We start from the raw sequence: 15567 nt of genomic DNA, 5'->3' as shown, positions 1-15567 counted from the left end.
CTACTGCAATTTGTCTCAGCAATGCAACATTGATCTCCCTCCCACCCTCTTACCCCAATACTGTCAATGCTGTCATTGATATCCTAACAGTAATCACTGCTGAAAGGAAAAATGGACCATAGACAAGAGCCACCCCCTCAACCAATACTTGATTTACAAGGTTTGGTTGGAGCAGGAAAGTTGTTGATGGTAAATGGCTGAGATCAAAAGCACTTAAGAGATGAAAATAAAATACAAGATGCATGCAAATCTCACTCAGGGGTTCCATCTGTGTGGGACCATTTCCCATTGAAGATGATATTCATTGAAGCAGACACTGAAAAACAGCCACAAAAACCCATTATATAGCAATATCTTAAGACTGGGGTCACCAATCTTTTTGGATCAGGGGACACATTTGCAAATGGCACCAAACACACACACATACAGAATTCAAGTTGACAACACAACCTATTGTACTGGCTACAACAGAATGTTTTTTTCAGGCCTAATTTCAGCTGTGGGGGCAAAGACCCTGTGGAAAATCCCTTGGTGGGCACATAGGCACCATGTTGGCAACCTCTACTTTAAGACGATCAAGTCTAATTTGCATTGATCATCGATTTCAGGATGCAGAATGAGATTCCACCATGGCATTTATGATCCAGGGAAGCAGGGAGAATTCAAAACTTTCTGGTGCTGAGTAAAACACCAAAAATTATATAGCTCTTAAGAAGGTTCTCAAAGTGTTTGACTCCATTCTATCTCTCAGAATGGCCAGTACCTAAATGGGAGATCATTTCTGGAGCTTCATTTATGCGTGTCTGACCAAAGCAGGAGGAAATGGGGACACACCGTGCATTTATCTGAAGAGCATTTTAGTGACCATGCTGAAGCTCACATTACTTCCATCATCAGTTAACATACGTACATGGGCTGTTTGCTAATGCAAGCACTTTTTCTAAAAAGAGATTATCAATATCTCTTGGTGTTTGCACTGTTAAAAGCTTGCAGAAAAAGAAAGAGAGGTTTTTAAACTCTCAAAATGCACTAAAGAAAATGCTGGTGATGTAATCCATGGCAAAGCATCACCAAGAATCACTGGTTCATAAGGTAGAGAAGAGTTATGCAACATGCTGTGGTGTTAGCATAAAAATCACTAATTGCAAATCACCGTTTTCTTCTTAAAGATGACAGGCAATTGCAAAGAATTGCTTTTTAAAAAGAGGTTCTCAGCTGTTAAGATGAACTTAGCATTAACTCAAGGTAAAACAGAGCTGAGCTGGGTAAATTTAGGTGTATTTCAGATGCCTGTGTAAAGTCAACAATTCTGGCAGAAATGAAGTGGCTGTGATTAAAAGGAATGTAAGACAAAGAAACTGCCAAATGAAGTGGGGGCAGGGAACCACCATAGACAGGGCCTTTTCAGTAGTGGCATCCCAATTCCTATATTCACAGGAACATAGTAAGCTGCCTTATACTGAGTTAGAGCATTGATCTATCTGGCTCAGAATTGTTTACACTGACTGGCAAGCAGCTCTTCAGAATTCGTGGCACAAGTCTTTCCCAGTTATAGCTGCAGATGCCAGGGACTGAACTGGGTGCCTTTTACATGCAAAGCAGATGATGTACCACAAAGTTATAGCCCTAGAGAGGTTTGTCTAAGACAGTCTTATCAGTGTCAGGTGCAGACCTTTTTATTTAATCTTTAAACCTTTATTTTTAAATTTGGGTTTATGGTGCTTTTTGTTTCTCTGGTTGGATTTATGTTGCACCTGAGTTTAAGTTTTATTTTGTATTTAAGCTGTTTCTATACTTATTTCCTGCAAGCTTCCCAAGGAACTTTCTGTTATTGGGTGGTATAAGAATACCATGAATAAAGAATAAAATAAAGAGATCTCCTGTGTGGCTAGACATAAGTCTCCCATCCATTCTCACCTGCCGGCTCTGGATTTTGAGAACACCCTGCAGGGTTTGTCTTCAAAAGTTGCTTGTCTCTTCCATCCACCTTCCAAAGCCTCGCTGCATTATTGCTTCTGATCATAATTCCCTTAAGGGTACCGGCGAGCACTTTGTAACGCTCCGTGGTCCCAGAGGAAACAGTTACCGAGCAGAAGCTCTAAAGAATATGCTCTGAGATACTTGGTTGTGAAAAGCAAAGCACCTTTCAATTAAGAACAAGACGAGAAGAGCCCCACAACCATTTCTAGGGAAAAGGAACATCTCATGTAGTTAAGCCTTATAAAAAATATCCTCCACGGAAATGGGATTTGAACATTGCTTTGATTATGATCTAAGGGAGCAGGTTTCCAAAAGACTAACGTGACACACATTTTTCAAGTAGGCCCCCAAGAGGCAGTAAGAATACATTTGTATAGCGCTTTCAAGCATTTCAAAGTGTTTCACCTGCATCATCTAGCTGTTATCCTTACAGAGACCATGCAATTAAAGTCTGTATTATTATTATTCACTAGACGAGGGGACTGAGGCTGAGACGCAACATCTTTCCTAAGGCTGCTTGGTAAGTTCATGGCAGTTCTGAGATCTAGACTGGTGAATTCTCGATTCATAACTCAGGGCAGATTCACACCAGACATATGGAGTACATGTCTTCTCCCAGGAAATCCTGGAAACTGAAGTTTGTTGAGGATGCTGGGAATTGTAGCTCTGTGAGGGGGAAATTACAGATCCCAAGATAATGTGAGGAGTCACTTGCTTGAAATGTATGATGTGAATCTGCCCTCAGTCTCTAAGACACTACAGTACAGCAGTTAAAAGAAGAAATTCTGATTCCTGCAATAGAAAGATAAAAAAAAAACTTATTACAGTCGCTGATTTGATTTTTGGGTGTGAAAGGATATTTTATTACTTGTAACTGATTATGTGCTGATTAACATTTTAGTGTTAGCACACATTATTTTAAAATTGAAAATACATGATAATAAAATGATCTCTCTGATGTGTATTTTCTTATATTTTTCCAGTCGTAGTTTCTTTGAAGCTTCTTCAGTCGGAGAGAGCAACAAATAAATTGAATTAAATAACTTGAATTAAAATGCTGTTTGCTTTACAAATGATTTTCCTATAAGAAATTGGATGTTATTGCCAATGGAGGGAGCATTAAAACAAGACAAAAGTCATAGCAACAATGTCTACTCTGCTTACAAACATGAATAGCTATAGTGTAAGCAAGTTAAGGCTGGTTTCACAAGTGACGGGGAAAATCAGGGACAGTGCAGTCCTATACATGTTTACTCAGAAGTAAAGGAATTAAAAGCAGGCAAGCAAAGAAGTTCACAAAGAAGAGAACTGCTGTGCTCAATTGTCTTCGGAAGCAGCAGAAACACAGAAAATCATTCCACCTATAAGTTAAAACCCATAGAAATTTATACCAAGTAGCTTACAGATATCACACACACACACACACACACACACACACACACATATATTTCTTACATTAAAAAAAAAAAATCACCACACCTTCTCCTGCAGCTGATCAAGGCAGCATGCAATAACTTCCCTAATGATGGGGAATGAGCTGAGCTAGGAGACAGGTCCAGGGGCACCTAGGGAGCTCCATGGCTGAACAAAAATTCAAGCCCAGGCCTCTTTAGGGATGGGGAGGCTTGATCTGGCCACCCACCTGACATCACAATGTCATCACATGACCATCTTTGCCCACAGGGATCTTGCAGGGTCCCTTTCAAAGTGCCCTCTTGTGGGGCGCTTTGCAGAGGGCGCCTGCAAACTCCCTTTTGCCTGTGCCAGGTTTTTACCAGCTGAACACCTGATGTCATATATGGCATCAGGTATAGGAGAGGTGGGCATGGCTTGGTCGAAATGGCCTCACAGTTCGGGGGGGGGGGTATAGCAGGCTCATGGGCTAGAATTTCCCACCCCTGCTATACACTATGTGCTACACAACATTAAACATTAAAGCTCTCCTGGGAAGGGAGCGCCGTAAAAAGCACTTTTGATGGCAGCACTCCAAATGGTGAGCATAATGTTTGGAAAGTGGCCTGCCGATTGAACACCAAGCTCCAAAGAAGTCTTGGGATCAGCTCTGCGTATTCATGAAATTGTTGGTGCCAGTATGGACTCTCCATTCAAAAAGCAACATTCACACAGAGAGCTGTTTTCAAGCCCTTCTTCTCCTGTGAGGAGTCTTTGTCCCTCTGGAGGAGGTTGAACCTTTGAATCAGCCCTAGTCTTGACCATTCCCCCATAGGAAAAGAACTCTAACCATGTAAGCTCCTGACATTATTCCATCCTTGCAAAGGATTTTACCTTTTGTTTATAGGAAGTGCCCTTAAGAGCTCTTAGGGAACATGTGAGAGATAACTCTTAATAGTGCAAGTAAACAGTGCATATTTACGCAGAATTCAGCCCCCTTGTTTTCAGTGGGGCTTACTGGGAGGCTCGTGTATGCAGACGGCAGCCTAAGTTGGTATATATATTAGGAGTTTACATACTGTGCTATTCTAAAAGCTTTCTCAGGAACCCACCTAAATACTTCATTTAATGAAGAACTGGCAAGCCATCTATGCAGTCACTGCCTAAGAGCAAAGTACAGGTAGTGACCAATTTACGTGGGCGTTACGTTCTGGCTTGCCAGGACATTCCAAAAATCGTTGGGGTTATTTTTTAACAAAAAATGCCCAAAAAAGTGATTTTTCGATTTACTTGCCTGAGATCCGGACGTATGGCAGCCCTAATATAATCGCAACACACATTCACTTGCAAACGCACCGTTCCGTCCCAGCCCCACTGCTTTTTATGGTGTTATCAGGTCACTTCAGGGTTAGGTGTGAAGTGTGCAGTTCTGTTCACACACATATCGGACGCACCTAGAACGACTGCTGCCTGTAGGGGTGATAATCCCAAAGGGCTGTCCAGGTCACCTGTACCCCAATCTTAGGAAGGCAATAAAGACATGCAGGCATCAAGATAGGGTTGGCTAAAATGAGCTCATTGCCTCAGGTGGCAGGTTGGGAGGGGCTTGTCAGTCATGGTGGCCGTGGTATTTCGCCGGCTGGTGAAATGGCAGCAGGCAATTCTGTGGGTGGATAGAGGCAGCAGCAGATGGGTTGAAGGGGCACTGGGAAAGATCTGTCTTTGACAGAATCTCTGGAGGACTACTGCCAGGCATTAAACCACACTGAGCTAGATGGGACAATGGTGTTCCTCAGTATACGGCAGAAATGATGTGGTACAATGTGATATGATATACTTAATTAAACTTATTAGTTGCTTGTTACCTAAAAGGTATCCAAGTGACTTACAGTTAAAAGCATAAATGTAAGAACATAAACCCTAGGAAAAATAATTCATATAACATACCAACCCCCCAACTCCCCACCCTGTAACAGCCATAGTAAGCTTTGGCAGTGCACTGAATCAGCTTGGTCCATCTAAGACCTGGGGGAAATGTGAAGTCTTTACCTGGTGCCAAAAATAAGTCAGTGAAGGTGCCAGGTGGAGCTGAATGGGGGAGCATTCCAGAGAACAGAGAATACATGTTTGTAGAACTAGCTGGATATTATATCAAGGGATTCCAATAGTGCGATGGTCTAGACTCTAAACCACTGAGCCTCTTGGGTCTGCCAATCGGAAGGTCGGCAGTTTGAATCTGCACAACAGGGTGAGCTCCCATTGCTCTGTCCCAGCTTCTGCCAACCTAGCAGTTCGAAAGCACACCAGAGCAAGCAGATAAATAGGTACCACTGCTGCGGGAAGTAAACGGCATTTATGTGTGCTCTGGCACTTGTCACGGTCCTCCGTGTACCAGTAGTGGTTTAGTCATGCTGGCCACATGACCCATAAAGCTATCTGTAGACAAACGCCGGCTCCCTCGGCCTGAAGCGAGATGAGCGCAGCACCCTATAGTCGCCTTTGACTGAACTGTCCAGGGGTCCTTTACTTTTACATTTTACCTACATCAAGGCCATGGACCACCTCCAAATGCCCTCTGGGTGACCTCTAGCACCAAAGAATCTGAACAAGTCAGGGAGATGTTTCTCTGCTCTGCCACTGTGAAGCATAGGATGGGCTCTCAGCTTTTTACACCCAAATTCAAATGTATTTATGCGAAACATTTCAAGTCAGTCTGCCTCTTGGCATGATGCCACTGGCATTTCCAAATGGGCACACAATGGATATGCCGAATCTACAGCGAGGGAGGAAGAAATGGTACCAAGCTGTGAAAGTCCACAACACGCAAACAAAAGCCACCACACTATTAGGGCCCTGTTGTTTCTTTTAAAGCTTAAAAAGCTAAAAATAGCTTGCCAGAGATGTTAGAGAAGTCATCTCATTGATCTATTAAATGAAATTTAAGCCAAAATAGAAAGAGAGAAAGAAAAAAAAAGAGAAGGAAAAAGGCACAGAGAGATCTATTTTTCCACAGATCCTTGAGGGCAGGTTCTCTGAATTTAAGAAACAATCAACCAGGCCACTTGATAGCAGAGGGGTTTTTTATCATTATTATTTTAGATTGTGGTCACAGGAGGGGTGTTCCTAACAGTTTTGCAAGCAGTGACAAAGTCAAATGAAAAGCTCAGCAGGTAAGAGTTCAGTGACACACTCACATGAATGTGCACACAAAACAGAGATTAAGTAAGGCTCCAAATGAAGCTTATATTAAAAAAAAAGAAGTCAATTTGGGGAAGAAGGAGGCAGAGAAATAGAGGGTGTGGGAGGAAAGATATAGAAAGAAATATGAAAAAGAAAGTGATAGTTCCGTGTGCAGCAGCAACTGCAGAAGGCCTTCCACACCAACATGATGCTTGTATTAAAGAGGTTAAAGAGGCTGCAAGCTTCAAAACCAAAATATACACCAGGTTGCTGTTTGTCTACATCTCCTCCTATGCCATGAGTATCTTGTTCGGAAGGCGGAATTTTCAGAGTAGGAAAGGGTTGACACACTCTTACCCAGAGTGCCACTTCCCCACCTGAAGTGGAGCAGGATAATTGCATGGACGGGGAAGAGAGAGAAAGACTAATTATACAACTCCAACTAAATGACCAGTTTGTCTATCAATAAACATGTAACAGGGGCCTGCTTCTGTATGCAGCGAAAGGCGCTGCATAATTAAACTTACTTGGAAGTAAGTGGCATTGAATTCAGTGGCTCTCACTCCCAAGTTAAACACCACAATCCTGTGTGTGGTAGTTCCTTGATGGTGGTGTTCCTTTCAGAATGACCAGTAATAAAACACAGCTATCCACCTATCACTTTAGTGAGGCACATTTCATCCTCCTCAATGACTGTGTACACATACTTAAAGCACATGGGGTGGAATTTGAAGTTGCACTGAGAGAAATGCACTGTTCTGGGGGTTATCCTGGCACAAAGCCCAAGCCAATTTTTAGAGGGGTTGCCCTATGTGGCCTAGGACCCACGTACCTACGGGACCGCCTCTCCTGGTATGCCCCACAGAGGACCAAATGACAACCTTTTGGAGGTCCCAAGTCACAAGGTGGTTAGATTGATCTCAACTAGGGCCAGGGCCTTTTCAGTACTGGCCCCGACTTGGTGGAACGCTCTGTCACAAGAGACTAGGGCCCTGCGGGACCTGACATCTTTCCATAGGGCCTGCAAGACAGAGCTGTTCCGCCTGGCCTTTGGTTTGGACTCAGTCTGACCCTTATGTTTCCCTCCCCTTATGGGTCTTGATTTATCGGCTGCTTTTAAAATGAGGCTGCATTTTAAACTGCATTTTAACCTGTATATTAAAATGGTGTTTCTCCTCCCCCCTCCCGCCCCCTATTATGTTTTTACTATGATTTTATTGGTGTTAGCCGCCCTGAGCCTGGCTCTGGCCAGGGAGGACGGGGTATAAATAAATTTTATTATTATTATTATTAGGGAAAGCCCCCCCCCCAAAGTCCTTGCATAGGGCTTCCACTGTCTGGGCTTATAAGATGGCTCCTGCCCAAAGAATCCTGAAAACCTCACAAAGCGACAATTCCCAGCAGCTTTAACAAACCATAGTTCCCAGGAGTCTTTGGGGGAAATCATGTGCTTTAAGCCTGTGGTGCATACACCGCCTATGTCATGAAAGGACTTCTTCCACGGTGTGACGGGTTTATGCACACGTGAGTTATTTTTGCTCTGTTGTTCCTCAGGAAAAGGGATCATAAGCCAAACGAACATCGAACAGTCCCTCCCCCCCCAAAAAAAAATCCCATGATGAGAACTGGAAAACAATGAAAAGGTGTGGGCTCTTAACCAAAATCTGTAAGATATTGTAACAACTTTATAACTGTCTAACAGCAAACTTTCCACAATTCATCATACCTCTCTGCAAAACACAACAATGCATTTGAACACACAGAACTGGATTTAGCAAGATGTCGTCAGAGAGACATGAGGAAATGAAGGAAGCAATTTAAGTATCTTTTGAAGGAAGGAAGGAAGGAAGGAAGGAAGGAAGGAAGGAAGGAAGGAAGGAAGGAAGGAAGGAAAAAGGCCCTGGTGTCACTGGTGGAGCAGGAAAGCAACAAGAGCCATTACATTCCGTACATGTTCTGTACCAGGCTACAGACTGTAGTGGAAGAATGCACTTAGCAGCTCTGAAATGGCACAGCTTACAAGGTTAACAATCTTTTAGCTGATGATTTGTATGTATTTATGAGCACTGCTGAACGACCTTCAAGAATGCCTGTAAGACACTGGCAGGGTGAATTAGAGAAACTCAAAAATCTTTTCTTTTCTTTTTTTAAAAAGCTCTAAACAAACAAACAGCTTTCCTACACTTACAGCTCTGATGCAACAACTGGAAAGAGAACATCAGCAAGCAGAAAATTACAGAATGGAAGAGACTATATCAGTTCAAATTGGTAACAGGTGCATTTGAGAAAAAAGCTGTTTAGGCTGCAATCCTATACCCCTGTTAAGATGGGAGTAAAAGCTTCTGAACAAATTACAGATAGGTAGCCGTGTTGGTCTGCCATAGTCAAAACAAAACAAAAATTCCTTCCAGTAGCACCTTAAAGACCAACTAAGTCAGTTCTTGGTATGAGCTTTTTTGGTATCTGAAGAAGTGTGCATGCACACGAAAGCTCATACCAAGAACTGACTTAGTTGGTCTTTAAGGTGCTACTGGAAGGATTTTTTTTTTCTTCTGAACAAAATGAGACTTACTTCTGAGTAGACATGTACAGGCCTGTGCTATTAAGCAACTGACAACCTGATCCTATGCATATTTTCAAAAAGCTGAGCACCATTGCATGGAGCTTCCTTCCTGATATACATACTTGGAATTGCAGACAAAATTCGTCCAAGTGAAATGGATCTGAAATAACGGCTCTTCTGTCAGCTGCTGTTTTCAAATAAAAAATGTTGGAGCCCAATTTCGACAGGGTGAGCTCTGTGAATCTCAGGACCTTGCGCATGCTTGAGCCAAGAAAGCGAGTCCAACAAAAGGTATCACCCAACGCATTTCGCTGCTCTCAGCAGGCTCTGTAACGTGCGCCAGACGTGAAAAGCAGAGGCTGTTCCATTACCCTAGATACATTATTCAGAGGGGGGAAATGAAGTGATACAGTCACCACTGTAGTGGAAATAATGCAAGAATGAATCCCTTTTCTATCCCAACAAAGGAAATGCGCTCCACTAGTGGTTTTACATAAACAGCTCTTGTTTATGAAGCCAGATTTCATTACAAGCAGCGAGAAATGTTATCTTTCTGTGGACATGCTGAAATGGACTGCAGCACAATAGGCCTGTGTGATAGGACAATATTACAAAGTCAAGCCAGCAGCTCTTGTTTATCGTTATCAAAAACATTCCCCTGTACACAGTTAATGAATGGCCAGAACATTGGATATTAATAGAGAAAGGTTATTATGAGCAGCTGATTGCTAAACCTCCTCATCACCAGAAGCCCTTCATGGCTGAACATCAAGACCTTCCTCAACCTTAGCAGGGCAACCATCAGGGAGACAAAAAATAAGCAAACTAAGCCAGAGGCCAAAACCAAACATCAGAATTTGTATGCTGCAGAATAACATTTTCTCTTTTACACAACCTCAGTTTGAGGCTATTGTCCTATCCATGCTCATCACTGAACTCACTGAGATCAGCTTGTTATTTTTTTAAAAAAGGATAGCTGCTAACCGCTACTAGAATCAGATACCAGGGAAAAAGAAATCCCAAACCTAGAGTCATTACAAATCCAAAAAATATTTACAATACAAAGTTCATCACAAACACAGCCTTAAGAAAAGCACTTCTGGGTTCTCTGGGATTCACTTCCCAAAAGAACAGACCACTCCGCCAATACAAGTAAATTTAGTGTTCACTGCTACCCCAGCAATCACATAGCAAAGCCCTTACTCTCACTATGCCAGCTTGTCATTGTTCCAACAAAATATAAACCCATTTTAGCATTAGCATGTAAGTTTTAATTCGAGGAAAGGAGAATTCACCCATAAATCTGTGTACTGGTCTTTATGCAAGGTTAATGATTTGCTAGCTAAGAGTCAAAGGTCAGATTTTTCTTTTTCCTTTTCTTTAAACACAAAAGCCACAAGAACATAAACATTCTACCATTTTAACTTTGCAAGGTATTTTCCGACATCACAGCTCTTGACCAAATGTCAACATAGTAAACATGGAAGGGCATTGTTTGTAACTGTTTACACATGTCTGTCTTCCCAGAAAAGAAACCTAAATGGTTTTGGCCCTTCTGGGAGAAGTTCCCTGTTTTGATACTCCTGCGTCAGCCTGCATAAGGCAGGGCGAGAGCGATTAATGATGAAATCCACCAAGATGAGTTAAAAAGCTAGGAAGAACAACAGAATCAATAGACATAATTGATAACTGCATGCAGCACTGCATGACGAACAAGTCTAACCGAAATGGAGCAAAAAGAGAAGAGAAAGAAATGAGCATAGCAGCCATGAAGAAAGGGGGGGGGGGATACAAGGTTCTGCCTTCCAAGGCTGCCTACTCACTGCAAGGATTATAAAGGATATTAACAATATACATGCACAGCACATGGCATTAACAAATGTGAACATAAAATCCTGCGGAGCTATGGGAGCTAAACTTTGGAACAAAAGGCTCTAAAGGGTAGTAACAATTGATGATTTACATTCACTAGGTAGGACAACAGAGGGAACAATAGCTCTTTGAATGAGACTCCAACATATTAAAATTACAGAGGAAGGAATTAGAAGCATCTCTAAAGGATTTAAAGAAGCACAGCCGGTTTGGAGGATCAGGAAAGGCCAAGAGATATTAACTGAGAAATAAGAGGAGCAGGGGGCATTTATTTATTTATTTAAGTCAGGATATGAAAAGTGGAAAGCTGGGCAACGGAATGCGACTCATGCCTAGTGACAACTTTCCTTGCTTCCCTAAGGCTGGTGTTCAGCTGTCCTGTTTTTTTGTTTCCCCCTCCCCAAAACCCCACTAATCCAGGAGAAAGGAAGAGAAAGGAAAAGCAACCACAGGAAGAAGCGTTTCGGTGGTTGCCGTGTGGAAGTACTGGGTTCCAGTACACATGGCAAGAAAAGGGGTAGGCAACCAGATGAGGAAGGAATGATGCTTTGCAACAAGGCAAATTTGTGCCATCTAAAAAGGAGGATCAGGGCTCACAGGCTAATCAAGCGGGTGTGTCCACAGGTTTGGCGGAAAGGAAGGATGAACAGCAGGGCAGTCTAAGCCTGAAAAAAAAGTTCTTAGGGACGCAGTCCAGGACAAGGGCACACAAGCAGGAATGCAGAGTATTCTTTGAACAATGCACTCTGTGCAGTATATATAGATGGGAGACTACAGGAGAGAAAAATGCTACTAGTAAGGGTAAGATATGTAGGGCTACAGGACAACACTTAGCATAGTATGAGAAAGGGGCAACAAGCAGAAACGCTGTTCAGATACTTGACATGTGAAGTACAATGGCTGGGAGATCAATGGCCCTTGTGGTGTGCCTCCTATAGGTGGGCTAAGCAGTCAGAAAGGTCAAGACTGTGAGGCGCAGACTGCAGAGCAGGGGAAGGGGTCGGTGCTGAGCAGGGTGCAAGGTCCGGAGTAATACTATATGCTGCAGCGTTGGGGTGATGTGGGCATCCCAGAATTAGGTGCAGAGGCATCTGCCCAACATGTGCTGGGAGAGATGCAGGGATTCATTTGCAAACTGGAAAATCCCGGGGCTCAAATTTGCTTGAGAAGTACACAATCTTTTTCAAACATTCTGCTCCCTTTTCTCAAATGGGGAGTGAAAGGATGTTAAGGGGAATGAGGGGGCATTTTGTTTATTAATTGTTTCTTTAACTCGCACATCACCATTGCAATTCACGGTACTCTGCTCATACTCAGAGGCTCTTTCTCTCAAGCCAGCCTGCAAACGTAGATGGCAGTGGGAGGGAGATTCCAATATCGTAACTCCAATATTTAAAATGATCAAGTCCAGTTAAGGTCTGTGGAGGAAGGCATGCCCTGGAGAGTACAGAGCCGAGAAGGAAAGGAGTAGCAAGGGGAGATGGTTTTTATGAGGTAGAGGGATGGTTCAGCATGAGCACAATATGAAGGCAGGCAGGCTGCTGCAGATAGGGTTGACACCTTTCTGCCCCGGCTTCTGTTGCAGATTTAACAGCTTTACTATAGGCAGAAATTCCACAGGTGCAGTACTTTCCCTCCTCCACCCCCAACATCAGCTGCTAAATTCTGTATATTGTGCAACTATTAAAGGTGCACAAGTGTGGGTGGGGGACAGAGTGGTGACCCTATTGATGAAGGGGATCTGCTCTGAGTTCAGTTCCACAGGACTAAGCTGGCATGTTGAGGACAGGGTCCGGGTGAACAGTCTGTTAGGCTGCATGTGCCCAACTTGCAACTCTCTTGTTATTTTCTGCCTCATCACCAAACCTACCCCAGAAGCAGGCTGAGCAGCAAGTGCAATAAATGCAAGTTCCCAAGTCTGAAGGAACAGCCAAGCCACGTGTGATCTGTGTGCCCCCTTACCACCACAGTCTGCTTGAGTACAACCAATGCCATATAAGCAGGCTATGGGAATGACACACACTCTGGAACCCAGGTCCAGGAGATCCAACCAGGCCCTCTCTCCAGAGAGGAAGTGCAAAAAGTGTAGCCCAGTGGTTAGCAGGTCAGAGAGAGAGAACACCCACTTGCAAAATCAGGAGTGACGCTGGGGCCCTAGCCTACCTCGCAGGGTTGCTGCGAGGATAAAGGAGTGGGGAACAGAACCGGCAATGAAAGGAAGCAAGGAGGTTTAAGGAGCCAGACATTTGCGCGCCAGGCTTCCCTCCTGCCCGTCCTGCTGCTGCTGCTCACCTGGGCGTTTTGGCGGCGGCGGCGCTCTCCCGCTTGTCCAGCACTCCCGGCACGCAGTTGGTGAGCTCGGTCCAGTCGGCGTGCAGCCCGCAGCTCCAGCCGGTGGAGAAGCGCGAGAAGAGCCAGGTCTCCCTGCGGTTGGGCCGGTAGCAGGTGCACTTCTTTTGGCCGGGCCGGCAGTCGCAGGGCACCTCGAGGCGCACGTTCTGCACCAGGTGGCGGCCGAAGGTGGTGCCGCCCGTCTTCTGGATGTGCAGGAACACGATCACGTCGTCGCCCTTCATGTCGAAGGCGAGCTGGCGCTCCAGCTCGCGCACGGGGAAGTAGTACTTCTTCACGTAGTGCGGGTCCGGCGTGGGGAAGAGGTCCAGCTCGTCCTGGTAGGAGCGGAGACTCGGCGAGCCCAGGCTCAGCCCCGGCCCCACATACTGGTACAGGATGAGCATGAAGCACACCGAGCCCGCCACGATCAGCAGGAACTTGCTGTTCCGCTCAACCATGGTCCTTCCAGCGCGCTTCATATGTCACCATCTCCCGGCCAGGGGGAGGCGGCGGGAGAGCTGCTGCTGCTGCGGGAGCTGCTGCTGCTGGCGGAGGTGCCCCCGGCGACGTCGGCTCCCCTTTCGCCCGCTCCCCGGCTCCGAAGAAGCGCCGCGAAACCACCCCGACGAAAAAGCGCCGTGCGCCCCGGAGAGCGCGCGGAGGGCGAGGGATTCCCACCCCTTTCCTCCCTCCCTCCCTCCCCGTCCGGCCCCCCTTCAGTCAGATCCGCAGCCAGGGGGGGCTTCCTCCTGCCAAGCGGCGATCAGCCACCGGGGACGGGGGGGGGCCGGCGGCGAGAGAGAGAGAGAGAGCGCGCGGCTCCCAGGGTCGACCGCCCTCCCCCGGTTCCGCCTCCCTCGCAGCCCCGTCCCGCCTCTGCCTTCGGGACTTTGCCTCTGCCGCTCCTGGCCCCGGCTCCGAGCCGGCCGAGGCGCCGGGCGCGCAGCCCCTTCGGGGTCTCGCGGAGGCAGGGCTGGCGGAGGCGGCTGCACGCTAGTTCAAGTCCTTCCTGCCTCGCTTCCTAGGGCAAAGCCCCGCCGCCGCCGCCGCGCTCCGAGCCCAGCATGCACAGCGCCGCCTCCTCGCGCTCCGCTCGCCGCTCCAGGCGCGCGCTGGCGGAGGGAGGCAGAGCAGCAGCCGCGGCAGCACCACACAGGCACGCCGCAAAGGCAGCGCTTCTGGAGGCTCCCGAGTTGCCAGGGCCCGCCCGCAGGATTATTTCGCTATTTTCCTCCTGGTTCTTTCGAGGCTCTTTCACTTCCTCTTTCTCCTTCCGCCAATGGGGAAGCGCACTGAGCGGGGCGGTTCGAGCCTGGAGGGGCGCTGGCGTTCGGAGGTGGCTCTCTCAAGGGAGCTTTCCTGACCTCCCTCCACCACCACCCCCCCTAAGAAAGAGAAGGGGGCATTAAGTTTTCAGGTCAAAAGCTTGAGTCTCTCCACCTCAACCCCTGCATGAAGAGAGCCTATAGGCTCCTGCTTTAGGGGCTTCTTGGCTTTGCCTCACCTCCTCCTCTTGAACAATTGAAAGGAATCGGCAGAAATTCAACAGGTGCGGTTTCCCGCTCGCATCAAGGTGCAGCGCCGGGCAAAGAGTGGCCCCTTCATTTCTGCTTGTTGTGGGAATGTGAAAAGGCGCGAGAGCCCCAGCGGAAAGAATAAAAGTGGCTGCCCTGCTGCTGTCTGGTTTTGGAAAGGAATTTGAGAACCAGTTGTGGTGAAATATCATTCTCAGAAATGAGTTTTCTATTTTGAAGTTAAAATACAATATTGACATAGCCAGCTAAATGGTGGGGTTTTAAACGTCATTCAGGCATCTTCATAACAAGCCTCTTCTTTGGAGCCCTTGGGAGTGCCTGCCAGCAGCTGAAAGCTTTTCTCTACAGCCATGAGCAGCAGTGAACATGGAAATTCTCATGTCTGTGTTTGTAGGAATTTTGTGATTCCATCTAGAGATAGCTCAATTGCAACAACAACAACAACAACAACAACTTATTATTTATACCCCGTCCATCTGGCTGGGTTTCTCCAGCCACAAAATATTAAAAATATTAAAAATACACTAAAACATCAAACTTTAAAACCTTCCCAATACAGGGCTGCCTTCAGATGTCTTCTAAAAGTCAGATATTTGTTTATTTCCTTGCCATCTGGTGGCAGGGCATTCCACAGGGCAGGCGCCACTACCGTGAAGGCCCTCTGCCTGGTTCCGTGTAACTTCGCTTCTCGCATTGAGGGAACTGCCAGAG

General features: G+C 45.9%; 1 protein-coding gene across 1 annotated transcript in view; it reads right to left on the bottom strand.

Moving 5' to 3' along the window:
• HS6ST1 (heparan sulfate 6-O-sulfotransferase 1) overlaps window positions 1–14443 on the bottom strand; it is a 184321-nt gene extending 169878 nt beyond the window's left edge. The window contains exon 1 of the mRNA XM_083741660.1: window positions 13280–14443. Coding sequence (XP_083597786.1) covers window positions 13280–13800 — 521 coding nt within the window. The 5' untranslated portion in view covers window positions 13801–14443. The remainder of the gene's footprint in view (window positions 1–13279) is intronic.
• Between the last annotated feature and the right edge of the window lie 1124 nt (window positions 14444–15567).

This window comes from Podarcis gaigeae (assembly GCF_964106915.1).
Source record: "Podarcis gaigeae genome assembly, chromosome: 5".
Taxonomy (NCBI): Eukaryota; Metazoa; Chordata; class Lepidosauria; order Squamata; family Lacertidae; genus Podarcis; species Podarcis gaigeae.
Note: the sequence above shows the minus strand (reverse complement) of the source record. Positions and strands in the feature narration are given on the sequence as shown.